This window comes from Anguilla anguilla, chromosome 13, assembly GCF_013347855.1.
Source record: "Anguilla anguilla isolate fAngAng1 chromosome 13, fAngAng1.pri, whole genome shotgun sequence".
NCBI classification, from domain to species: domain Eukaryota; kingdom Metazoa; phylum Chordata; class Actinopteri; order Anguilliformes; family Anguillidae; genus Anguilla; species Anguilla anguilla.
The window spans coordinates 24,339,592-24,365,268 of record NC_049213.1 but is presented as its reverse complement, the minus strand read 5'-3'; the positions used below and the strand labels follow the sequence as shown (position 1 = coordinate 24,365,268).

Genomic DNA, 25,677 nt, shown 5'->3' with positions numbered 1-25,677 from the left:
GAACGCATCTGTGTGAAGCTTCCAACCTGCCCCCACACATGTTTGCTCACGGGTCGCCTGATTGCCTTTCCTTCCTGTTTCTTTCCCACTAAAGACCCAATGTCCTTCCCCTCACTCCACTTAGCATTTCTGGGCAATGGAAAGATGCATGCTGGGAAGGAGAGGGTTAAGAATGTTGAAAACAATCCAAGTACAAAAAGAGACTGTGTGTGTGTGTATCAGGTGCTTTGACTGCATCTGATACAGCCTTGGTCTAAGTCACAAGAAGGTAAACCCTGCAGTGCACCAATAATATTATGATTACAACACCAACATCACCTCAGCTGTGTCCCTGTGCCAAGAGGCAGCAGGTGTGTGAGAGAGAAGGTGACTGTGGAGGTCAGCATTGCTTCCCTCCACATATAGACACTGCTGCGAAAATCCACAAGTAAAGAAAGGACCTCACATCTGGACCCAGGTTTTAGGAGAATGGCCACCACCACAAAAGAACCCAAATTGGATGAAAGATGACTGGTAGATGAGTGGGAGGTAGTATTACCTTTTTTATGTAGCCCGACCTTAAGCCAGGGAAGCTCACACAGGTGACATTGTCTGCAGTGTTATGGATGGGTGCATGCTGCACTGCGGCACCTCTGGTTAAGTACCTCGCTTGCAGTGCAATAGCACTGTCCTGTCTTAGATTTGAAACTGCAGCCTTTTGGTCCCAAGCCCAGTTTCTTAACATGGAGCATCCCAAATTTTCTCATGTCAAACACCCCTTTGTACAGACTCCAGGAGGTTCCTGCCCCCAGTTTGGCAACCCATTTCTGTCTTAATCAAATCAAAGCTGCTACAGGGCAAATGTGCCCTTTGGAATAGACCTTTTTAAATGGCCTTTTGAGTTTGTTAATGAAGAGATTTAATGACTGGACAGATTGCAATGTAATCACAGGTACATATACAAAATGTTATGCCATGGCATAAATCCCATATCTAGTAGAGAGACATACAATGTAATGCATGGATTTTTCTCTGTGGTGAGGCAAACTGTAATTACAGACCACAGATGTGATGTGCTTGCTAAAGAAAATACACCAATTGGGCCTCTTAGCTCAAGATTTAATAATACTGAGCTATTTAATTTGCAGGCAAAATAATTGTCTCACAGACTATTTACAATCAATATAGCATGTAATGCTATTTGTATTTTGAATGAGCTTTCACCTTTGAGAGCTTTGCTGAATAGCTGTGAGTTTCAGTCCAAACAGTTTTCTGATGTATGCATATGAATGGGTTTCATGCAAATTATGTACAAGTGTACAACACAAAACCACGATATGCCGTACCACACACAGAGAACTGATTTTTAGGAAATCAGAAAGTAAAGAGGGCAGTGTATTTTAGTGCTGAGGCCACGTTTGGGTGAAGACAATGAGCTGACACCCTCCTTACAACCACACCAAAAAATCCCCATGTGGTGCGGGGAACTCTGTAATGTGTATCGAACCCTGGGAGACATCGCTGTCCCTTAAACTGCTGTGTAACCAAAAGCATCTCTGCATCGCAGTCTTTGCATTTCACAGAAACAAAATAATTCAGATTAACCTGTTTTCAAAGATTTTACAAAATCGGTCTTAAACCCAATGTCTTTATTTTATGAAAAACAAAATGACCATTCAGCTTCAGGTCATTCTTCATTCAATTCAGGAATGAAATCTTGGCCAAATCAATCAGTGTTCGATTTAATCAATAGTAATAATAAAATTAGAATAACAACACGTTTTGAGAAAGAAAATAATAAAAACTGTGAAAATAAATTATCTTAATAACAATAAGAATAATAAACATTTAAATTTAGGTTTATAAACTTTTTTGTTTCTTTTGCTTTTCATAAAGTCCTTTAAAAATATGCAATGTCCATGATCAGTAATCCAGAATATATATATATGTATATATATATATATGGACGTACTTTCCTGGTGTCAGCAATATTCACAATTTCTACAGATGTGACCCCAGCAGGTCCTGGTCCATGGAGTGAGGCAGAACACCAGTAATTTAGCAGGGACTACCACACAGAGTTCATCTTGGGCAGCAGTAGCCTCGCATCCTCCAGTTTCAGGTGATACCAATGGGGGGGGGGGGGGGTTCAGCTTCAGAACCTGATTTGCCAGAAATTATCCTTGTAGGGGGAAGGTGGGTGTAAAAAGTCCCAAATCATTTGTCTTAACACCCTCTCTGGCTTCTGTGCAAGACAGGAAAAGGGAACAGTGAAAACGGCTCTTTAGTTTCACCCTCTTCTTTGTCCACTTGATGGAGGCAGACAAGCTGCCTTTATATCTTTTTTTTAATCAAATGAGGTCAAAATAGTCCTGATGCTTTCCACATTAAAAAAGTCCGGAAAGCTAACAAATTCTGCCCACTCCCCTTCCAGCAGTTTAGAAGAGAGTGCGGAGGGAGGAGTGCGGTGGGTAGGATGTCAGTGGTGCTCTGCCCAGTGTGGTGACCTGTTTGAGTGGTGTGGGTGGGCAAACGAGGGGTGGATGGGGGTTGGGGTGGGCAACATGTGCCCAGAATGGCTGAAGGGTGGCAGGTGACCCATGTGTGGCATGTGCCCAGCCAGGGCTGCCGCACTGAAGGGTGAGGTCTTGTCATGCATGGACTTGGAAAACTCTTCAAACCCATCCCCGCCTCTCTTCATTTTCTTGGACTTGTTGGACATCTTGCGGTTGCGAGTTTGAATGCCTTCCTTTTTCATTGTCAGGGGCCGGTTCACCTGTATAGTGGACATAAGCAGAGGTTAGATGTGTCGGCAGACACACCAGCCACTTCCTCTGCCTATACAGTATTCTGTGGTACCATTAAAGCCTTTCTTTAAACTTGGGGATGGGGTCAATTTAACTGCACAGCTTTATTTATTTATTATTTTTTATTTACTTTGTTCATATCCAACTGGAATGCTTTATCTTTGGGTAAGAAAGGGAAAAGTCTCTTTTATTTTTTATCCTTAATTTATTTTGTAATTTATCTGTATTTTAAACAATCCAGTGAAAACACCATGCAAAGTAAATCTTAAATCTTTAATCCTTAAAGCAGTGAAATACAGTTAGTACTAACACTACGATGCATTTTCTGTTTATTCTTTTCTTTGGAAAAACCATTCAAACTCGAGAGTAGCCAACCAGGGGATAGAAGCCACGCTAAATGTCAAAGCGCTGCTTCCAAATAACCGTTGCTTGAATGACAGCTCCTCCCTTCAGTCTCTCTGGGGATAACGCCCCCATTGAAACAAAAAGGATGAAAGAAAAAGAAAAACGGCCACCGGGTCGTGCTTGACAGAGTAAGTAGGCTTTGCGCCCTTGACTCTCCTTCCTTGCCGTAATCAATGCAAGCTGTCCGCCCACTTGACCAAGTCAGCCACAGTTTGCCGCCAGTGGTAATACTTACGTTGTGCAGTTTGTAGTAAAGCCCGCAGGCGTTGCAGACCGGGTCGCCGTTCCCGTTGCGCCGCCAGAGAGTGGTCGTGCTTGTCTGACAGTTAGCACAGCAGGTGCCAGCCCGTCTCGCGGCAGACTGGAGAGGGAAAAAATACATTATTTGAATATATTACTGGATAAGTAATCGGCCAACTGGTAAATAACGCTGAAGATTAAGCGCCTGAACTGAACTCCACAGCACACATTCACATTAAAAACCTTGTTGTTTGAAGTGTAGACTATAGCCTATCTACATTCTTTCATTGAGCGATTCGCAAATTGGTCTTCTATGTCCACAGAACTGTTTCATTCATTTTTTTCTATTTAAGCTTCGTTTGAAATTGGCCTGAGATAGAACGATAACAAACAGGCTGTGCTCCTTCAGGCCCATGCAGAAGAAGCGAGTGTAGGCAGCATACCATCCGCCCCTTACCACCATAAAGGTATTAAACGGTACATGAATTATTTTATTTTTTTCTGCGAATGGGACCGCGAAACGCTGGTGGCGCATTTGGGATGCAGCATAGTCTCTCTGTTTCTATGTATATTTTCCAGCAGTCAGCGTATCTAATAATACCCGACTGACATGAAAGAACGCGTCTTCCTGTTGAATGCATAAATAGCTTACAGACCGAAGTCAGTGCATTGTTTTAATTAAATGTATTAGGGCCTACATTTATACAAGTTTAATTTTGCAATATGTCTCGTGTTTACAGAAACATAAGAAATACTTAACATAGCGATGTATTGTTAAAATGTTTGGTCTATTCTATACAGAGCATTGCGCCTTTATGCATTTTGCAGAGGGTGGACGCATTGAAGGTGAACTGCAGATTAAATTTTCACACTTAATAAGAAACATTAACAAGTATTCAATACAGTGTGCTAAGGCCAGATGTATTGCGTGTTGTCTCCATTTCATGACAAAAAATAATACCTATAACCCGGGCGTTAATCGTAACAAATTAAAAGCCAGCAGCATGTAGGCCTAACGCCGGTCCAATTTAAACAGAAACCAGACAAAAACACGCATTCCAATACATAAGGGCAGTACGCGCCGACCTTGACAAACAAGAGAGGCAGAACATAAATCCATTTATTTTCCAAATCCCCGAACACCTCTCACGTTCTTTCTCTACACATTACAGGGTCCCAGTGTTGTGATAATCACTTTACAGTGTATGTCAAAGTCTGGCCAACCGGGCTATAGAAAATTCAGTGCGGTTTGTTTAAGACGGAAACACGCGTGAGCCCAGTTTCCTTATCGGTCCCGGGCAGATATCCGGATAGGAAACAACTGGATGGCCTTTGAACGAGCTCTGAAAACACTTGGGCTGAAATGGTAGAATGCTGCAGCGACTGACTCCATGGAAAAACATGGACTTTTCGGAGGAATGAAGTAGGCTGGACAAAAATTGGGAAAATGGGCACATAGCCTATAATGCGTGTTTACTCCGTTTTAATGTTTTAGTTTCAAGCATTGTTTAATTGCATGGAACGGAAAATGTATTTACTTAAATATCTTTAATTAATTCATCAATTAATAATTAATCAAACAGGGTAGTGGCTATAGACTACATAGGCCTACACCTTGTGTATATGCAACGCCGAAACCACAGCGGTTTAGCAGATTAACGTTAAATTACTTTTTTGTTGTTAGTAAAGAGGCGTCATAAAGAGAAACGCATAAAATAAAAATATTGGCAAAAGGTAAGATGTAAAAACACAACAGTTTTTCGGATCTGAAGCTCTGTTAGTGTCGTACCTAAAATAATTATTAGCATTTTTGATATAAGCTTATGTCTGTCATTTGACGAAAACATTAGGCTGCCATCAGTCGATTGAACGCAACAGCTGTCAATAAGTGCATTGTCTCATTTTTACAATTGGATTGCCAGTGTTAACTCCGTGAAAATATTATATTATGTTTTTAATTTACTGAGTTCAGACACAAGGGGTTTTAGTTCGATCACATAGGCTATGGATAACCCGTTCGTGCTTTAATACAATTTTATGTATCTAAATTGACCACAATTTGGCCTTGATTTCGAAGAAGTTACCTAATATATTCATGACTTCATAATCGAGAAAATATAATTCTCCCTTTAATGGAGCCTATTAGCCTAACCTGATGTGATCATGCACTCGCAACACATTCATGCTCTCTTAGGCAATCTTATCTCCTCGTGATCTTAATCAGTGGATTTACATTGACATTAAATGAAGTTTAACAATAATAATAATAATCTCAGAATGTTCTTCTGCCATTAGTCTAAGTGCGTACAAAAGGCATGTCTTCGACTGCTCATAAAACTCTTGAAAAAGGAATACCCTAAACGTTGAGCTACTGGTGGTGCCAAAACCAATAGTATGTCAAAAAATAAAGAACTACGATTTTTAAGATTCATTCATATTACTTGTTATGTTTCGGGAACAAAGAAGAAAGTAGCTTACATGCCAAACTTTGTGCAGGTTTTTACCTGAACGTTTATGGGGCAATGTAAAAACGTAAGGGTCCATTGCAGTGGTCTATTAAAATTAATATTACACTTTTTATTTGTATAAGTGATTATTGTAAATTTTTTTAAAAAATAGTTTAATAAGTGAATGTTTTCATTCCCAAAGTGTGTAATTGATACTGTCTATAATTTAACAAAATACATGTTCTAAAATGTATTTAAAATCACTTGTACCTTTGGCTTTTAATTATACTTTGCTCTTCTAAAAAAATTGCCTGTGATATAATATAATCATTAGAGCAGGCATACAGATTTATTTTAAAACACATAACAAATTATTGATTAGGTCAGTGTTTCTCAAGAGATTGTTGACATTCTTACAGGTAGCTAGCTAATAAAACCAGTCAGATACTTTAGATCCTAAAAATTACTATACAATACTTGGACTGTAGGTCTTTAATGTATAGCACAATGACAATGAATGTACCTCTTACTTTTACTGAGCTATTTACTGATTTGTAAATTTAACGCTCTAGTCTTAAGCAGTAAGAATGAAGCAGTAGGATAACTGTGCTCATGAGATATGTCATGCAGTAGTTTGTAGCTTGCTGCAATAACAGTGTTTATTCAGCAGAAACACTGAACAACTGAAATATAATCTGTGTTTCAATCCAAGCATTTTTTTTGTTCTGCTAACAAACACCTCTGAAGTCTACAGTGTCCCTGAGGACTAAGTCATGAAGAGTTATAGAGTAATAACTGATGTATTGCTCGATGACAAAATCAGTTGTGGCCACTAAACAATTCCTGTTCACTTTTCCTTCAGTCCAGCAGTGATAATAAAACCAGTTCAATAACTCATATCAGTGACAGAATCAGAAGTAGTGGCACTACTAACCACAATATCGGCCATAACAATATCGATAGGAGCAGTATTGTAGGAGGTAGTACATGAGATCGCCGGGGATGAGGGAGGAACACAATTGCAGGAAGCTGATCGGGAAAATATCACTTTTCCTGGAATTGTGTTTACACTTGTGTTCACGTTTGTCCCTCTTCCCAAAGCCCCCCCACCCCCCAACACCCACTCCAGTATTATTTCTAGTAGCCTACTCACCAGTCTCCGTTTGGGTTTGATGAGGGGTCGGTTCTGACCGTTCATCTTGTGGTACAGGCCACAGGCATTGCAAAGGTAGTGTCCAGTCCCATCCCGTCTCCACAGTGGTGTAGACGTAGCACCACAGTTGACACACTCACGGCCCTCTGAGACATATGGGGGGGGGGGGGGCCGAGATGGTCATAAAATGAAGATGTGAACCATGCAAAGAGATACAGTGTCACACACACTAAGTATGAAGAATAGTGTGTGTTGTATAGCTATCCCTGACATCGTCATGTAATTAAACTGTTTTTGGTTGTTTTTCCTTCATTTGTTATGTTTGAGTATCGTAAATTACACCTATTTTGAAACACTTTCTAAATCATTTAAATCATTTAGACTGAGTATTCTGCACTGTCATTTGAAGAATAAAAGCATTGGCCTGGCCCACCACATGCATAAATCAGTGTAATAGAATAGGAACAGTTTTATCTTTAAATCTCTCACTACATTTGGGTTTTTAGTCTATTGAAAAGATAAACTGTGTTTTGAGTGAGCTTGTGTAGAAATGAGTGTATATAAACATGTGCGTAACTGTCTGCAAGTTCTTAGAACAGCGGTACCTAGTAGTAATCCAGGGTTTTTTTTTTCTCTTGGTTTGGGTTATGTCGCTGGGTCAGGTTCAGTGGTTTACGTGTATGTCTGTGTTTGTTTGTCCAAGAGCACTGTGTGTGTGAGACTGTGGGCAGCACACATTCTATTATATTGCTTTGACTGAGGCAGAGAGACATAGAGAGTGAGTGAGTTCTAGAAAGCTACTGACTGTGTTTGTATGATGCAGTGCCTGGTCAATAGATTCATGAGCTGACACTTCAGTCATGCAGCAGTGTGTGCTTGTATTTTCACAAGACAAGATATCAAGAAAGAGATATCATATCATATTGCAGGCCTTCCATAGCAGTACTTTTCACTAGATTTTTAAGAAATCATTTCAGTTATAGCCAATTATGAGTTCCATGTGGCCCCTTTATCAACCTGCAGCTATCCCCCTTAATGCACAATCATCCAGCCTGGTGTAATTTCTGTCAGGTTATGCACCTTCCAAAAAGGCACTTATGTTGATGAGTTCTGAATTCCAAATGGGCACACACTGGGTACAGTCTACTGTGCTCAGCTGCATTCCTTCTATAAATGTACATATTTGTGGTGTTGGCTGGGCTGGTACAGGTGGTACACATTTATGATGTTGGCTGGGGTGGTACAGGCTGTTTTGTTTGTTTAGTGGCCTGTCTCAAATCTTTGCATTCTCCCATCTTATATGTGACATTTTCTCTGGTATAGGGTTCTGCTAAAAAAACCTCTTGGTCCTCTTGGTGTGTGTGTGTGTGTGTGTGCATTGTACATTTTATTTTCCCTTGTTGTCTCCGCCATATAGTCACCCACAGCATATCTGTGCTCTTTGAAAAGGCAAAATGAGTCTTAGGAAAATGCAAATTTCTCACAAAAGATTCGCAGCATGCAATTCAGTTATTTCTGTCTCAAGCGTGTGTTCTTACTATTTCAACACCTGCCATCACCCCCCTCCCCCAAAAAAAAAAAAAATTAAAAAACCCACGTTTGTCCTTTGAACAATGAGATGGATCTTTTGAATTGTGAGCTGTTTGGAACCTGACATTTCCCTTTGTGCCACAATTCCAGGTAAATTGGTATCAATATAACCCAGCTTTCATATGCACGATTTATATTTCATTTTAGCATGCATGTATGTGCACCATAAATTTAACTCCAGTAATCCATTCATACAGCTTAATGTTTACTGAGGTTTTGAGGTTAAGTACAACCTTGGCACTGCAAACTCAGTTTAACCGCTATGCTGCACTGTCTCCCTACACAGGCCCTGGAGTTTGGTTCAAGTTTAATATTACTGGAAGCAACACTAATGTATTCATGTGCACCATAAATTAACTCCATATGTTATGCCAGTATTTTTATGAAATAACCTAAAGTGTTCATTTGACCTCAAATCTGACAGCAAAAGGAGGATGGGTGTTTTTGTTTTGTTTTCAGTCAATACCAATTTTGGGAATCCAACACCAAACTGACTGCTTTTAACTGTTATCCAGTACTTATTGTAACCACAGTGAAAGCCCGAAAATGGATATCATAGTCTGTGTAAGTAAATGTCTTTGTTTTTGTTTATATGTATTACATATTGTGTTTTACATTCCCCTTAAACTTAATTTTAAAACCTCTGTTATACTGGGCCTGTGGCCCATTGCAATTTGCTCTTAAAACCAAACAGCTGGGCCAAAAGCATTAATACTTCAGTATTAACGGTGCTGTATGTAATACTTGTATTGGTGTTCTTTTCTATCGCACTTGCAAGGAGTGTGCCCTGCTCAGTATTCCTCTCAGCTATCACCTTGCAGAAATAATTGACTCTCACTTGAACAAAGCAACTGATAAAGTTGTTAGACGACGAGCTTTGTGATGAACTGGGTGACATGCTCGCTCTCTCTCTCTCTCTCTCTCTACACACTTGCTTCCTTCTTAACACATAAATCACCTGTACCGTGAGCTTCCTGCGCTGTTATTAAGAAAAAATGTTCTTCCTTTTTAGGACTGAGTCAGATTGATAGATTAAACGCTCAACTGCATACGCTTAAATGTACTCATTAGTTTCATTATTTCCAATGAATATAACAGGCCAAATATGCTGTCCCAGTGAGCAAAAGCCAGAATCTAGACGTCTAGAGGGGTGAAAATCTAGGTTGAGAAACATTTTGACACAAAGGGAATAGGCGAACCCCAATATAGCTTGGGTTTTACCGGACATGTTGTTTACGTTCTAGTCATCTAGAAAACTTTTACTTTTCAACCACATGTAGCTGGGTTTTCACCTGAACGCGGCAATGGATTTTCACAAAAATGTTCACTTGGGTGTAGGCTACGCTATTTAAGTAACTAGGGGTGATTCGGTGTAAAATGTAATGCATCATACATGTAACAGGGTCAATAACCTTTTGTGCACTGCTGCTACAGTAGCCATTTCAAGTTTGTACATGCGCAATTCAGCCCCCTACCATGTGCTAAAAGAACGGTGCAATTCGACAACCTTCGTGGGAAATAGTTGTTTTTTTGAGTGAGGTCATTTTCAGATACAAGGCATTATTTTTATTTACAATAACTCAAATCATACATCATTTTAAGTGGCCATTTGTCCTTGAAAATTAGTGTAATTTTCTGAGTCAATTTTAGTTTGCTAGATGACCAAAAGGACATGATGTCCCCGTCTGTATAAAGATAACAGCTGTTACAATTATGCTGCCTCTGAGTTGCTATAACAAACAACATGCTTTTTTGATGTTACATGTTTACAGAATGCCATGTAAAGAGAAAACGAGAGGGTTGGTACCCAGATGATGTTGAAACCATCTACATGTACTGTCCTTCTGGGGAGACCTTATGCATTTTAAGTGGTGTTTAATATGTATTAAAGAAATTAATTCTACTCATCAACATGTTTGACTTTTTAAGATAGTTCAGTGTATAATGTTAAATGTGTTCAGCTAATTTGATTACTGCGTTGACATAGCATAATTTTCTAGATGCTCCAAATGATTAATGGAAAAGAAATAGCCACGTGGTCCCAGTCATTTATAATAAGCACACACCAGATTGGTATGTATAGTCAGCTATTTGCTTCTTAAAAATTTACTTGGGTGTTAAGAAACAAACAAAAGCAGCTTTCCTTATTGATTTGGACATTACCACTCAGCTCACTTCATCATAATTTATGAAGTTGGTTGTGCATCAATGTTTGCGCAGTCTTTTTTCACAAATGAAGCCCGTGCTTCAAAATCTGAGGTTGTGTCTGGTCTCATGTTACTATTGGAAATGTGTTTGCTTAATTAGTATGTGCAGAATAAACCTCCATACGTGCATTGTAGGGCGTTTTCATTTACTGTTACAATTATTCCGCCCCTCCGTTACAATTATACCAACTAGGTCTTATTAATGTAACATCGGACTGCTTGTACTTGGTTTAAATTCTTTCGGATGCAATTAAGTTATGGATGTGATTGAAACAGCTAATGACTATTGACAACGTCAAAGCAGTTTGAAGTAAAAATTTCATAGTGTTAGGATAAATATTTTCTGAGTAAATGAGCAAAATCCAAAAACTGTTACATTCATGCCGACCCCCCATTTGGTCGGTTTTATTTTAGGACGTTTCAAAAGTGAAAATAAGAAGAATGTAAACACAAAGCTAATCAAAATTATTTATCAAACATCCTACATATTTAGTAAAATTGTTCACATATTGGTACTAATATTAGCGATATGGTTTTCATTTTTATGAGTATGTGTAGCTGTTGTTAGTATTTGCATTACTAGCCTATTACTGTGAATATTTACAATTAAATCACAAACAGCAGGCCCCTGTCACCTACATTGGCATATCCTGCAGTTGAGGGGGGGGGGGGTGTCTAGCTCACAGGGAGGTACACAGGATATGGTATATGACGAAACTTTGTGTCTGCTGCATTATTATTAACGTGTAATGCAGTCTACATTAAAAAAGAAACAATTCAGAGCACGAAAGGGGTCACAGGCAAATAGGAGTTAGATGGAAAACGTATCATAATAACGAGTCCATACTTAGTTAAATCAGGCATTACAAAGGCAGTGAATAAGTTATGCTGAATATGTTTTGCAAGTGCAAGTGCTTATATTCCATGTAGGCTAATCCAAACTGTCGTGTGTCCGTTTAAAATTCAGACGTTTAGGCTACATAAAAACTATCCGAAAAAGTTGGATTTTAAATGTAAATGATCTGCCATATGAGAGATACATGACGCTGAGCTACTGTGGCGTGCTGTCGTTGGTTTTTTTTTTTTTTTTTTTTTTTATAGGAACGTGTTCCACTTTTTTGTTTTGGCTTTGTTTGCGTAAAACTGAGTGGCAGCTAGAATTTGACTGTGTTTACATGGGTTGACGAATTCGATAGGTTGGTGATAAGAAGCGCTGAAACAAGTTTTCTAAAATACCCATGATAAGATAACCCGGTATAGACCAGAGAACGAGCATAGCCTCCATTTTGCGTAGTTTTAAATAGCCTGATTTGTGTGTGCGCGCGCTACTGATGCAAATACTAACAACACCTACAACTACGCTTCAGTCTTACGTAAAATTAGACTATTGCCAGTTATGTTGCAAAAATATGAGCGGCGATAATGCGAACATTTAAAATCCTCTGAATTTTGAACTCCTTAAGTTTTTGTGTGTTTTTCTTACATTGTTTTGTGTTGTTCCCTTTCTCCATCGGAAAGGCAATTCACATTGTAGCAGTAGCGAACTGCATTGCTGAGCAACTTTCTACGTCAAATGTTGATATTGCCCCTAATTGAAACTAATATTTTACTGAAATCAGGAGATTTTCTGTTGAATATGAATCGGCTAGATACATTTTTATTGTATTATATATACTATCCTCTGTGCAGCCTGTATCCTTGTCTACCACACAGCTACGAGAATTAGAGCCCACTTGAATGTTGTCGTCCCTGATTAAAAAATTAAAAAACATTACCATTACTAGATATGTTTGAGGGGGGGGGGGTGGAAATGAAGCTCACCTGAGCACGACCTGGTTTTGTTTTTACACTTCGGAGTGAAGCTGGAGGACGATCCACCAAGCAGACTGCTGGGGTGAAACAGGCTGCCGCTGTAGTCGTGAGGCGCAGGGATAGAGTAGGTTGGATACGTTGGGATAGGGTGGTGAGTGGAGGGCTGGGCGCTCATTGAAGCAAGGCTGCTGCGGAGCGGACTGCAACCTTCCATCTTCATTCCGTCTGCTAGTGAAATTGGGTACTTTATGGATTCTTTTTCGTCCATTCTTGTGGAAGATGAGGACGGGGAGATGGCACCGGGGTCTGGGGACACGTCTTTGGGAGGGGTAGGCGGAAAGCTGTAGAGGTGGTGCGGACTGGAGTGGGACGATGGAGTGAGCGAAGACACAGGAGCAGTGCTGGATGTACTGCTACAGGGATAGCCTGAGCTGGCGGGGTGCAGCCCGGGCTTGCTGAAATGACTGACCGCCCATGCGTTGTGGTGGTGAGCTGCAGAGAGGGCTGCCTTCCCGCTGTCTAGCCACGGTATGCCTGGACTGTGGATAAGGTGTGGTCGACAGACCTGACTGCCAGTGAGGCGCGCTAGAAAATGACACACAAAAGAGAAAGCATTTTAAAATAAAATTCCAAATAAATATGACTCATATTTTCCACAGGCGTTGCTTCGTGACAATACTGTTACAATTCAAATGAGAATATTATTTTAATCATACCATCATTGACGAATAACAAGTAGAATGGTTTTCTCACCTGTTGATTCAGACTTTGAATAATATAACCCCGACATTGAACGGAAACGTAGTAGGCTAGTCTATATACCGAGCCGTGGAAATTCGAAATCAAATAGCGTCAAAAATAATTGCATACCAACATGCCTTTAGTTATTTCTTTTAGTTAGTTATTTTAATGTTAAAATATGTTTTTATCATCATGATAATTAATATCGACCTCTTCTGTTTTACTTGAAATTAGCGACATTATACTATGTCATTTTACAAAAACAGTCTACCCTATTTTCGTCGAGACAAAAAGATATTCAGTCGAAAAATCCCACCAGGAAAGATTCGGCCGCATGCGTAAAGACTGCAGGATTGAGGAGCATGTTGGACATTACTCCGGTTTGTTGCGCGGCTCTAGAAGAAATAGTCTAGTAACAACGCTATTCGCTTTTTTCGTTTTGATTCCATATCCGGGAAGTGTTTCTCTCTCTCACTCACTCGTTTTTTCATCTGAAAGCACCAGCCCTAAAGACAGAGGTTAAATGACTTCCTTTTCCCTGTCATTTTATTTTAGACGATTTCCCTATCCAGTAGCATTTCTTGGTGGAGGTAACCAACGGGCAAGGTTCATAATGTAATAATTTAAGTCGAGCGAAACATTACGAAAAAGAATGCCATTTAAAAAAATGAAGCAGTAGAGATTTGAAAAAAAAAAATGAAGGTATAGAAATTTCTCATTAACGTTACTCCGCGCTTGTCAGGGTGATTCCTCGAGAGTTAAGTCGAGTTTAACAAGTTTCCCTTGTGTTGCTGCATTGGGTAGCCGATGTTGTGAACTACCACGCGAGCAGTACACATGAAAATATATTTCAAAACATTTCATTTAAAACCAGGAACTTACAATACAGCCCAAACTGCCAATAGAATTTGGACATGTACGATATGGGAGATTACACCGAGCACTGACTTAACAATGTAATAGATTTTATATTAAAAATATAAAGCTGCGCTATGTATGTTCAATCTGATTCGCTGAATGTCGCGACAGTTTATTAAAATGCGCATATCTAAATAATAATACATTTAAAATTATAATAATAATAATAATAATAATAATAATAAAATTGTTTAAATACTATATTATATAATTTCCAGAGTTTCCAGACTAAATTTCAAACATATATTCGAATATGTTGGAGCAGCAGAATTGACCGTGTCAGGTTATGGGTCAATGTGTGTGTGCCTTACCGTGCGCCTGGCTGTAGGACACTCTGGCCCGGGAGTTGGGGTAATATGGATTCCCCTGCGAATCCAGGTGGTTCAAGAAAACATCAACCTCGTCCGGCGGCAGTAGCTGTGCGACGGGCTCCATGTAGTTATGTGTCAGACCAGGGTGGTGCGAATCCGGGTGCTGACCGTTCAGCACAGCGTGGTGATGTGCCATCCACCGAGACTGGTCGGCCGCCACTTCCATCTCTAAATCTTCTTAAACTTAACGCCGTGCAAAATAATTGTTCGTCCAATTAATTGTCTTGTTTCGCTGAATACTCTCCTCTTGGATGAATATAGTCACGTTTATAGTCCAGAAGTACGCTATAATTGTTAATTTATGGATTATGAAAAGCTTTTGGCGGCCCGTCACAACATAGACGTTCTCATCCAACTCTGCTTCATCGCGTCTTGGTCAGCAGCTGCAGGGAAACCATTGAAAATTAGATGTCTTATTTAAATACAAAGTTCTGGAAATGTTCTGCCTATGTTAACGATATGCTGCCCTAATATTTGCTCTTTTTGTGTGGTTTTAACTTAAGCACATAGAAGATGGAATTCATCAGAACGAGCGTCTAACTTCAAACTCAAAGCAATCAGGGCTACAGGTTAGTACAGTATATTAAAAACAGCATATTTATACTTTAAATAGCCTAACTGAATCAATTGCGCGAAGATTTGTCTTACCAGTATATAAAACAAATAAATACTCCTGGCATAGCAGCAAAATATCCTTGACTCTGTTTTGCTCTTTGTTTTTGCAAACATGGGTTTTTAGCAAAGTCCCAGTGGATGATTTTAGTCCAGTGCTGTATTTTGTTCTTCGGAGATTTTGTGTTTTTATGTGAAAAGAAATCATTCGTTATTTTCTGTGCCTGTTAAATCGCTGTACTCATAAGCGAATGTCTATTTTACCACACGCAGCTTATACTGTTAAGAGCTGGCGCCAGTAAATTCCATATCTTTCATGCAGGGGCGGGGTCCCAGGTTCGGCAATGACCTCCTGCTAGCCAATCTACACGCGCCCTTGTAGCAATTGGCTACGCCATTCTCCGATTATCCACGCTCTTCAGTTTGCACCCAAAACACTAGCTCACTGACAGGACCGCGCGTGTTCCGGCAAAAAAACTCGGGACATATTAATCAGCGAAGTAATTTATTAATATCTTTTCCAGAAGCCAGAATCTCCAGACCAATTACCCATCGGTTATAGCTTGTTTGCACACTCAGACAATGGGGAAGTGAGCATTTACTGTGAATTTGTTCGTATTCACATTTTAAAAACACTATTAGTACACCCTCTGTAGGTTACCGACGAATGCGGTAGAATTTACCCAGCCTTTTAAGTGTGCAAGACGTTTCTAGTAGTAGTAAAGTAGGCTATATCAATTATATGAAATAGCATTTACCGTTAAGAGCATCATCTGAATCTGTTTCGAACCACACAGAAACCATATAGTGTTTGGCATGCAATGAGCACAGGGGTGCATTTATCGTGTTGTTTATAGGGTTCTCTAGGCCTATATAAAATGAAATTGAGGTGACATTTCACACTGAGTAAAGATAACAAATATTTAAACAACTCTCCATTCAATGATGGTGGGAATTTTCACGGTCTCTAAAGTGAGATCTCACTGTTGTGAAGGTTTAATTGTTTTTAATTAGTGCTCACTGCATTCCTCTCCTCACAAAAGTTTTTTGTCTGTGTTTTAAAGCGTTCAAACGTCACTTTACATCTTAATAGCCCCTTTCTCTTTCTTGGCGACATAGACAGGGCGTGAGGGCTTGCCTGAAAAAGCCAGTTGGTGGCCATTAACAGGAGTTTGTTAAGTCGTGTTCACAATTATCTGGTGGAAAAATAAGTGAGATGGCTCACCCCAGGCCCAAAGACTAAGTGTCGCCAGTTGATCTGATTAGCAATCCGGTGGTGCGAGCAACTTTGCTGTGTGATGATCATTCATCATACGAAGATAATCCGAATTTGGGTTAATTAATTATAGGCATAGGTTTAACTGAAAATGGCTTCGGCGTGTTACGCGTAAGTAATTTGAGTTGCATTTGGCATATTTTCCATGCGTCTCTGTCCACAACAAACGATTTAGAATGAACTTTACAAGTTGTTGTTTCTGGACTATTTTAGTGCGTTCGATTATTCGCGAAGAGCTCCGGAACATTACATTAAGTACTCCCCAATTTTAGCGTATATAAACGGCTGTGGGACTTGGCAATGACGCCTTTTGGGTGTAAATTATTCAGTGGACCCGCTTGTCCGAATGCTACGATCTGTGGGGTTTAATGTCTGAGCAAACCGCTGTATAAACCTTCATACGCCCGATTGAGGCGTTAATTTCTGCGGAGCCACGCGGGTTAGTGGAACTCTTCGTCTACAGCCGAGCTTATTATTATTCATTTTGATTATAAAAAGGTAGGAAAAGCAACAGTGAACAAAAGTTCCAATAATCGCTGAGTTTTTCGCTGGAATTTAGGGGTTTTCACATTCGCATTATATGAATTTAATTAAAGATTATACATTTTCCACATAATTTGTGACGTTCGGACGGGCTTGCCCAGGGCAACTTAAATGGATGGCTGTAGGGTGGATAATATGTACACCCAAGATGCGAACCTGAATAGGGTACAATGCCAATTACGTAATAACCAGACTGCCTTGTCACTCAGTATCGCTAATTGTTGCCAGACTAACTAATTAGAGGAATGGTTCTCTTGACTGACACTAAAGTGAAGTACATATGATAGTAACTGTAATAATTCAGAAAAAGCAGCGAAATTTCAGGTCTTTGTCGGATTTATTTAGCTATAAGCAACTTGACCTGTACGTATGTTTGACAGTTTGGGCGGGAAACTAAAAATGATTGACAGGCAATAATTTGGGGGAGCTCAGGGCCCCGACTGGCAGCCACTCTGACGCCTTCCCTGACGTCACTGCATTTTTAGTTGGAAAAAAAAACATCAAAGACAGAACTTCTAATTATGAAAATAGGGAGAGGTGAACTTCGGGGAAGCTACAAGTAGTATATGGAGATACCTCCAATAGAAGACTTCACAGATACAATGTTAGATTCTTACAAAAAATTGTACTTTATTTGGTTTATTTTGGTTTAGGTTTAACTACTCTGCTCCAATTCTTGAATATTGGAATGTATGTCCATACATTTGACTCATTGAACTGTATTTGATTTGACCCCAAGAGAAAATGAAGAACACAGTAAACTAAAATTGGGGTAGTATGGTTTGCCAGTTGTAAAATCTGTCCTCTCTCAGGAGGAGAAACAATCTATATATTAATGTGTTATATTCTGTTCCATTCTGTCCTTTGAAATGTATGTTGGTGAAGCTCAATATCACTGAATGTCTATTAACTGAGGCAACAAACTGTCTATAAGAGTCTATATAATTAAACGTTTAACGTTGAACTTAACTCATTGTCAAAATTATTGATTAATGTCTATTTTTTATAATTGGTTGAGGAGCCTATTCAGTGATGTGCATTCTGGAGGATACAGCATAACATATGGAAATTCTACATTGCTCTCGAAGTGAAATGACAAAATCAGGCTTTGGTCTCTGTCTGAAAGCTTATAATGTATTACTGAAGTAGTCACATTAATCCACTGTGGGTGTGGGAACCCCCCTACACCCTGAGTATTCTGTTCTTGTTTGCGGATCTGGATTCAAAATGTTTTGGGTTATTTGTAGTTGTTATGTATTTATTACTGGTACTCATTTTCAAAGCGAGGCAGCCATCTTTGAGATGCATACAAAATATGACACCACAGTAATGGACATGATGTGTATAGCTGATGGGTACAGCTACCATGTGGAGCTCCATGTGGAATTTTAACCCACGCTTAACCAAGACGCACAAGATCAGCTGTCCTGGAAGATGCTACTGCATATGATATCCATATGCCTGCTTCCCTTCTGAAGAAGCATGCCTGCACAGTTGTTACGAGTTAAGCATAAAAACACCATTAAAAAGTGCTGGCTGGATTTCTCCTGTCTGACATGCCCAGCTGAGGTGTGTGCAAGGATATGAGACATGAGCAAGGTTATGACTGACTCTGGCTTAAGCATTCCTTTGCTGTGTACACTTGTTATTTTCGGGTATGGAGATATTTCACTAACAACTTCTTATGATCTTTCAGACAACCAACAAAATCCTTGCCAAGTGCTATTGAAATGTTTGCATCAGCAAAATGCAATGCAGATCGAAGCTAATTAACAAGCAGTGTGACACGGATAATCTTGTTCTGACCTGTCTACCCTACAGCACATCATCACCCCTCTCAGTCCAGGAGGAGAAGCGAGAGGAGGACCAGAGGGCTGCACGTGCAGATAAGCAAGGAAGAGGGAGAGTGACACAGACCAGCAGCAGGTATCATTGTCTTTCCCTCGTGGATAATTAGATTGTGTCTGAGCAAAGAGGACCGAAAGCAGCAGCGAACAGATACAAGTACCGTTGTCAGGGAGTAGGAATCATAGGAAGGAATGGCTCCAGGCCTTATCCTTCTCTTTTCTCTGAGCAATATTACATTCGTTCAAAGATGCACCATAGGTAAAGTGATCTGTCTGATTCACCCTGTGCTCAGGGACATATGTATACTGTTGATATTTAGCATGCTCCTTTGTGATAATGCAACTTGTTGATGATGAACTATACAGAGACTGGCTAGAATCTGGATCATACATCAGAACTGCACAGTAAATACTCGTTAGCAATGAATGGTAGGTCATTAATACTATATACTTTTCTACATAGGCAAATATAACAAATTAAACAAGAAATGTTAACAGTGCAAAGTTTCCTTGATGAGGGGAAAAAACTAGAGAATGAGCTACGTTACTCTGGCTGCCCAGATATTGTCTAGGATGAAAACAATCCAAACTGGCACTTTTAATTAGCTGTGGACCTGTGTTCTGATGTCACACAGGAGAAATAAAGTCTACTGCCTGGTTCATATTTTCCATTGCACCGGCGTAATGATTTCAATTAATTTGGTATTCGAAAAAAGAATAAAACAAGACATCCGATTAGGTATGCATGTGGAAGTATCAAATAAGAGATAAGCGATGTGGTTAATTATAATAGCCGTGTTTTGATATTCCAAGGTGAATCAAATTAATGTATGGAAGTCAACCATAACTACTTTAAACAATTACGTAAAATGTTCCTTTTCCTGCACGCTTTGTCAACCAACGGACAATAAAGGCAAAAAATGTCGGAAATGCAGTATCCAATGGGCTTTGCGTTATACGTCATGGGTTGTCTGTCTTAATTAATGTGAGAGGTTTTCGTGAGAGACTCGTTGCTGTTGTGCCAGAAACGGGAATTCCAGCGCACGACTGACCCCTTCCAGAATAAATCAGCATTCCCTCTCAGGCCTTGAATAAGCCATAAGGATGAAGAAAGTGACAACAATAACAAATAAGCGACTCTGATCCTTTCTTTTTTTCTGAGGCAGCAAGTGTGTTTTTTATTTGATGACGGATAAGGAACTTTGCCTTACAGCAGAAAGCATGCCTTTTTGAGATTATTTCGAGAGCGGGCAACATGCAAACATTTGCATTTGCAGAAAAGCTAAACATTTCAAACAAATTTCAATATTCGTTACGGGAACACCCCTGTATTCTTCTGTCATGAAGTTCAACAAAATATAATGCGATTGATTTAATTTGAAGAAAATGAGATTTTCCAGGAAATTTCCACGGATTTATATATCTAAAAAAAAGATCGAGCGGCCCCGCAGTTGACAAAGGCACAGAGTAGGGATGCAGCCGCCTTCTATTATCCATCATACGCTTGGTTTGCTGGTCAGTGAATAGAGCCTTTCCCGAGTGTGCGTTTATTAGACTGCCTACTCAAGCAGAAAAACAAAATTTTGGAATTTAAGATAAGAAAATACAGAAGTAGTCCAACAGCAATATAAAAACGTAGTTACTTATCATTTCGATTAACATTAACAGCACCAACTACGAAAATACAATAGAAAGGAGAATATCCGCGTATCCATGTAATTAAAAACCCTTAACAAATAAATGCTATAATTATAAAACATATATATGTACATTTTGCAAGCAATTATACACTCACACGGCATTGTTTTTCACCATTTAAAAGTCCAGGTTCAGATATAGACCTACATATATATATATATATAGTTTAAACTAATCACTATCACATGACTATCACGGCTTCACTGAGGCGGCCGGGCAATTAGCAATTATACCAGTCTTGGCTTGATCTTGGCTAGTGCAATTTGTGGGTGCCGTGCTTGGTAGGGTTTAGCTTGGTCCTTGCGCAGGTAAAGATTTGTGCGTTGCATTACATTTGGCAATGAAAACGATATTGTTTGTCTCTCATCCTGTTCATTGTTCGCTCCATTCCACTTTAATTCATATCAATGATGAACAATAGTTTACTTGAAATGTAATTAATTTAATTAGGCTATTATTTTGCACACGAAATTAGAATGTGAATATATTATTCACATTTAAGAAAAAGTAGGCTATTCTCTTTTCAAGGCATTACGTTATTGAATAATTATTTTGATTAGATCGTTTCAGCTATCAACTATTTTGAGTTCTGTGATAGTCGTTTTGTTGAAGTCTACGTTTCAAGTGCATTTTATGTGGCTAGCCTATATGGCCATGACGGTAAACGGTGAAACAGAAACAACTGCATCAACTCCTCTAAAAACTCACTTCTTGCACATAAGTTCACACAACGAGAAATATCGCTTAGTGTCGATCATTTTAGTACAGTAAAATATCATTAAAATAATATGTACGTTTTAAAATATATATTGTAGACGAGGTTGCCATCTGACATGAAGTTAAGAATTTCTCCTTCATTGCAATGAAAGAAAGAACAACGATCTTACCGGTGAATTTGATGGGGGTTTCATATTCCCCTTGATAACATTTCCCCCCTTTACCGACTTGTTCCTCAGCAGCAGAACTGTCCAGTCAAAACTGAGACCGAGACTCGATCAGATGTGATGAAACCGAGAAGAACGGTTACTCACATTGGTCGGATTCTGTGACTGGTTACCCGTCGGTTCACCCTTTCTCATGTACAACAAAGGCACGCTTTTGTGAAAAATACCAATGAGTCAATAGAGAAGTGCAAAGTCGTTGTTGTCCCGTCTTCACCATTCGCCAAAATAGTTCCGCCACCCCCACTCTCTCTCTCTCTCTCTCTCTCTCTCTCTCTCTCTCTCACACTCACTCTCTCCCTCCCTCCCTCTTTGTCAAATCGATGGAAACCTTCAGGTATAAAAGTATAACTTGTAATTGATTACATTTCCAGTTCACCTGACTATTGTCCTTTGGTCTGGTAGCTATCTCTTGCAATCTGAAGATGGACGGAATTGTGGATAGATGGAATGAGTGTGGTTCTGACGTTCTTCTAGAGCGGCTACAAGCCTGCCAGCGCAGGACTGGCAGTTGCTCCACTTGATACCGACTTCTGTTGCAAGGACCCAGACCTCTCAAAACTCTATAGTAAAGAAAGAGAACAAAGACGCATATCGATACTATATTCCAAGATTCGAGTCGACGCCCACGTGCACGAACGCGAACGGGACAAGGAGCTGTTTGGTTACAGTCATTTTATGTAAACCCTCTGCATTAAGCGGGCGGCGCAATTTGATTCAAGATTCTATTGACGTGTATTTTATATTCTGAGAAAATGACTTCTTGTAGCGTGTTAAAACCGCGTCCAAGTGCTGAAATTTAAAGCTTTAGTAAAGAAAATATATGCATAAATAGAGGCATCAATGATAGCCACGATGGCAGTGTAAGCTAATTCAACACAAGGCATGTTAAAAGTCCCAACAGAACAAGTTAGTTTCCCAGATCCATGTGACAGGGCGTCTACAATGAGACACGCGACACTGAACTATCATCTTTATTTTAATGGATAATAATCATTTTTGTGACATTGATGACGAAAAGGGATTACATATGGGTTATCGCTGTAATTACTAGAGTGCTATTCCCAAAGTATTTTGTTTCAATCTTTGTTAAAAGTGTAACGGCCGCGGTATTTTACGCCTAGCTTACTGCCCATGATGTAGACTAGTCTAAAATTTCAAATCGAGGTGACGCATTATTAGAATAATTTTTTAAGCGGTTAGCGATTTTCTAAACTGTTCATTGTGATATATATATATATATATATATATATATATAGCTGATGTGCATAAATTGATAAACGATGGAAATATCGCAATCAACATGTGACTCTAGCTTAACAAATTCGATTCAGCCCATTCAGCAAGGCTTTTGAGAACAAGAAGCCCCTCACCCCACCACAACAGCAGCACACCCTGCCTGCACCCTATTTTTCTCTCTCTCACACACAACTTTTTAAAACATGCAAAGCCCCACCAAATCTCCTGCACGAGACCATGGCTCGTGCGCTCCTGCAGCAGGGCAGGTGCAGGAGCGTTTGGATTACTACGTCCTGCGATCATGTCCACAATGTCCGTAAAACAGAGAAAGTAAAAGAAAAGACGTCGCGGAGAGTCACATAATTGACTGAAAACTTTCGATGTAACCATGAGCAGAAACTGTGAATCTGTGTTAAGACAATCTGTGCATCCAAATCTCAGTCTAATGGCCTACTAGAGAAAATCTGTAAACGTATGCGCGAAAATTGCAGGCTTCAGTCTTGATCATTATTTCATAATGACCTATAGGCATAGATAGCCAACCGTGAATGATTGTTATTGTTATATCGGTATGCTGAATAAAAAGAGCGTGTTTAAAAATTCAGTAGGCGTACATGATTTATTGAATTAGTCGTATTGGTTGGTTATCGTTGTCTATTAATATAAGTTTTGTTTATATAGCAGTATATTGACTTATTTATAGGTATATTGTAATTTATACTGAAGTACAAACTCAGATAAAGTATTCACATATTGTTTACGGGTTTAATGTGCCACCTAAATAAATAAATATGTCTGCGCTTGAGAGCCAGAATACTACTGCCTCCAAGCGAATATGTGGAGTTTTAAATTTATTTTTGTAGTCACTGAATTTGTGATACCAAGCATAATATTAAATAATATTAAACAATATTAAAATTCGTCACTCAAAGTTAGCCATTTTACTTCAATTGTTCGAGTGTAAAATCCAGATGTATCTCAGACCGTGAATGTAATAGAGAACGCGCAAGACGTAAAATAGTGAGCACGGGTTGCGCTGGGCAAGGGCGTCTGCAAAGCAAATAAATAATGTAATTTAATAAGGTGTCACATACTTAAGGTATTGGACATATGGACCGAATCAATTGAAGCCTCGCGGTGCATAATCAGATTGGAAAACGCGCCGAAATGTTGTGTTAGACTGGCAGAAATTCACCCAGTGTCTCGCCATCTTAAGTCCTGGATGCCCCATTTAATGGACCCAGGACCCAGTGCTGGTATTATATTTACAATTTAAAATTAACAACAATAATTCAAAAACCTTTGTCCTGTTCATTTTTGACGAGGACTATGTAGACATATTTTTGATGCAGGTTGTGTGTTGTTACATTTTATGTTTGGAGAAATTGCGTTACATCCACTCGGTCCTTCAACTGATTTGCTTAATTTTTTCTGTGTCACAAGTACATTATGTATGTTGGACTGGTTATGAGTGCCACATTTCAACCAGCGCACTACAGCACCTTAAAATGGCAATTCACCTTGCCATGCCCCATATATTGCTTTTTCACATCCTCTTTTCCTTTCGGCTTCTTTTTCTTCTTCAAGACTCCAAGGGGGATGGGAGGTCAGTCAAAGGTTGCCGCGATATTTGGTACAATATGTCTGCAATCTCTGAGGTTGTTCTTAAATGGTAAAAGGCTGCACACAGAGCACACAATGTTGCTTGGACATAATGACGCCACGTTGTACTTTCGTCTTCGTTTGCATCATTACAATATCTTTACAAGCACGTGTCATTGTGCTCCTCTTGCATCTTTTGTGCTGTCCTCCTGTCAGCTGTCTACATGGTTTGACTCTCTAGTTTCAAACGAATTTTTAAATTTGCCTTGCAAAGCCCCACATTTTTCAAACCAACTCGACGTTGCAGGATTTTTTGTTAGTACCACTATGACATAAATAGTAATATATATGAATAACTACTTAAACATCATTGTCGTTTTTACCGCGGCTTTCCATTCTTGTTTCGTCGATACAAACTCGTTGATATATTTTGCGCAGATAACTTATCCAGTTGAAGTGAATTAGAAGAAAAAGAAGCTGGAATCAGTTTTGGTGTTAGCGGTGTTCAGCCTGAAGCCGCACGATCAGGCACTGGGAAGAGAACTGGGCGCTCGTGATGTGCTCGGGATAAAGCCTTATCTGTACCGAACATCCACTTCTATCTGGAGCCCGCAGTATGAATGAAATACTTCTAATTTGTCACGTTAGCGATGTCAACTGGCCATCTTTCACTCTTCCACACACACACACACACACACACACACGCAGCATTTCCAGAAATTTTAGGTGTTTAATTCGACCACACTTTAGAACTGAGTATAGGTTATTACACATTTTAAACTTTAGAAAACGTAATGAGAGCGATCACATTCATGCAGCAGTGTGCCGAGTGAAGATCCATATCTGAAATATACGCAACTACAAACTCGGTTTAAAAAAAAAAAATTATTCCGAAAATTGTTTATTCGTTTGTTTTTTAAAACCGCGATTTAAAAAAAGGCATGTCTTTTAATGTGCCATTGTCATAATGAGAAATCATGGTAAGCTTAAGATAATTCGTCTTCGTCTAACATCCTTGCCATATTCTTCTTGATTGTAGTACGCTATAGAACTAGGCTACGCAGCAGTGGCCGAATTGGTGCATTTGTTTTGGCTCATATTGTTTAGGCTATTACAGCCTTATCTCGTGGACAAATACATTAAAACACGAAGTAAATTCCATTTTAGTGCTTACTGTGTGTGTGTGTGTGTGTGTGGGCGCGTTCGCGAATAACATTTTTTTTTAAATATGCTCATCTGAACCCAGGAT

General features: G+C 39.4%; 1 protein-coding gene across 4 annotated transcripts; it reads right to left on the bottom strand.

The window, feature by feature from the left end:
- Positions 1-1,607: 1,607 nt before the first annotated feature.
- On the bottom strand, positions 1,608-21,797 carry gata2a (GATA binding protein 2a). 4 transcript variants are annotated; one of them, XM_035389634.1, is made up of 6 exons: positions 21,678-21,797; positions 14,611-15,053; positions 12,650-13,225; positions 7,032-7,177; positions 3,427-3,552; positions 1,608-2,755 (listed from the first exon to the last, which is right to left on the bottom strand). In XM_035389634.1, the coding sequence occupies exons 2-6, from the start codon at positions 14,834-14,836 to the stop codon at positions 2,459-2,461; spliced, it is 1,371 nt and encodes a 456-aa protein (XP_035245525.1). In that variant the 5' UTR covers positions 14,837-15,053; positions 21,678-21,797; the 3' UTR covers positions 1,608-2,458. The 4 variants fall into 4 exon arrangements, with proteins under 4 accessions (XP_035245525.1, XP_035245524.1, XP_035245523.1 ...); XM_035389633.1 differs by having other exon boundaries at positions 21,534-21,791; XM_035389632.1 differs by lacking the exon at positions 21,678-21,797 and adding an exon at positions 15,319-15,583.
- Between the last annotated feature and the right edge of the window lie 3,880 nt (positions 21,798-25,677).

Bases quoted from the DNA above. Each gene is read 5' to 3' on its own strand.
- gata2a (XM_035389634.1), bottom strand. From the start codon at position 14,836: ATGGAAGTGGCGGCCGACCAGTCTCGGTGGATGGCACATCACCACGCT. The intron at 13,226-14,610 runs GTAAGGCACACA...GTCATTTTCTAG, and splicing joins GTCCTACAGCCAGGCGCACG to CGCGCCTCACTGGCAGTCAG. The intron at 3,553-7,031 runs GTGAGTAGGCTA...TTCCCTCTCCAG, and splicing joins TCAAACCCAAACGGAGACTG to TCTGCCGCGAGACGGGCTGG.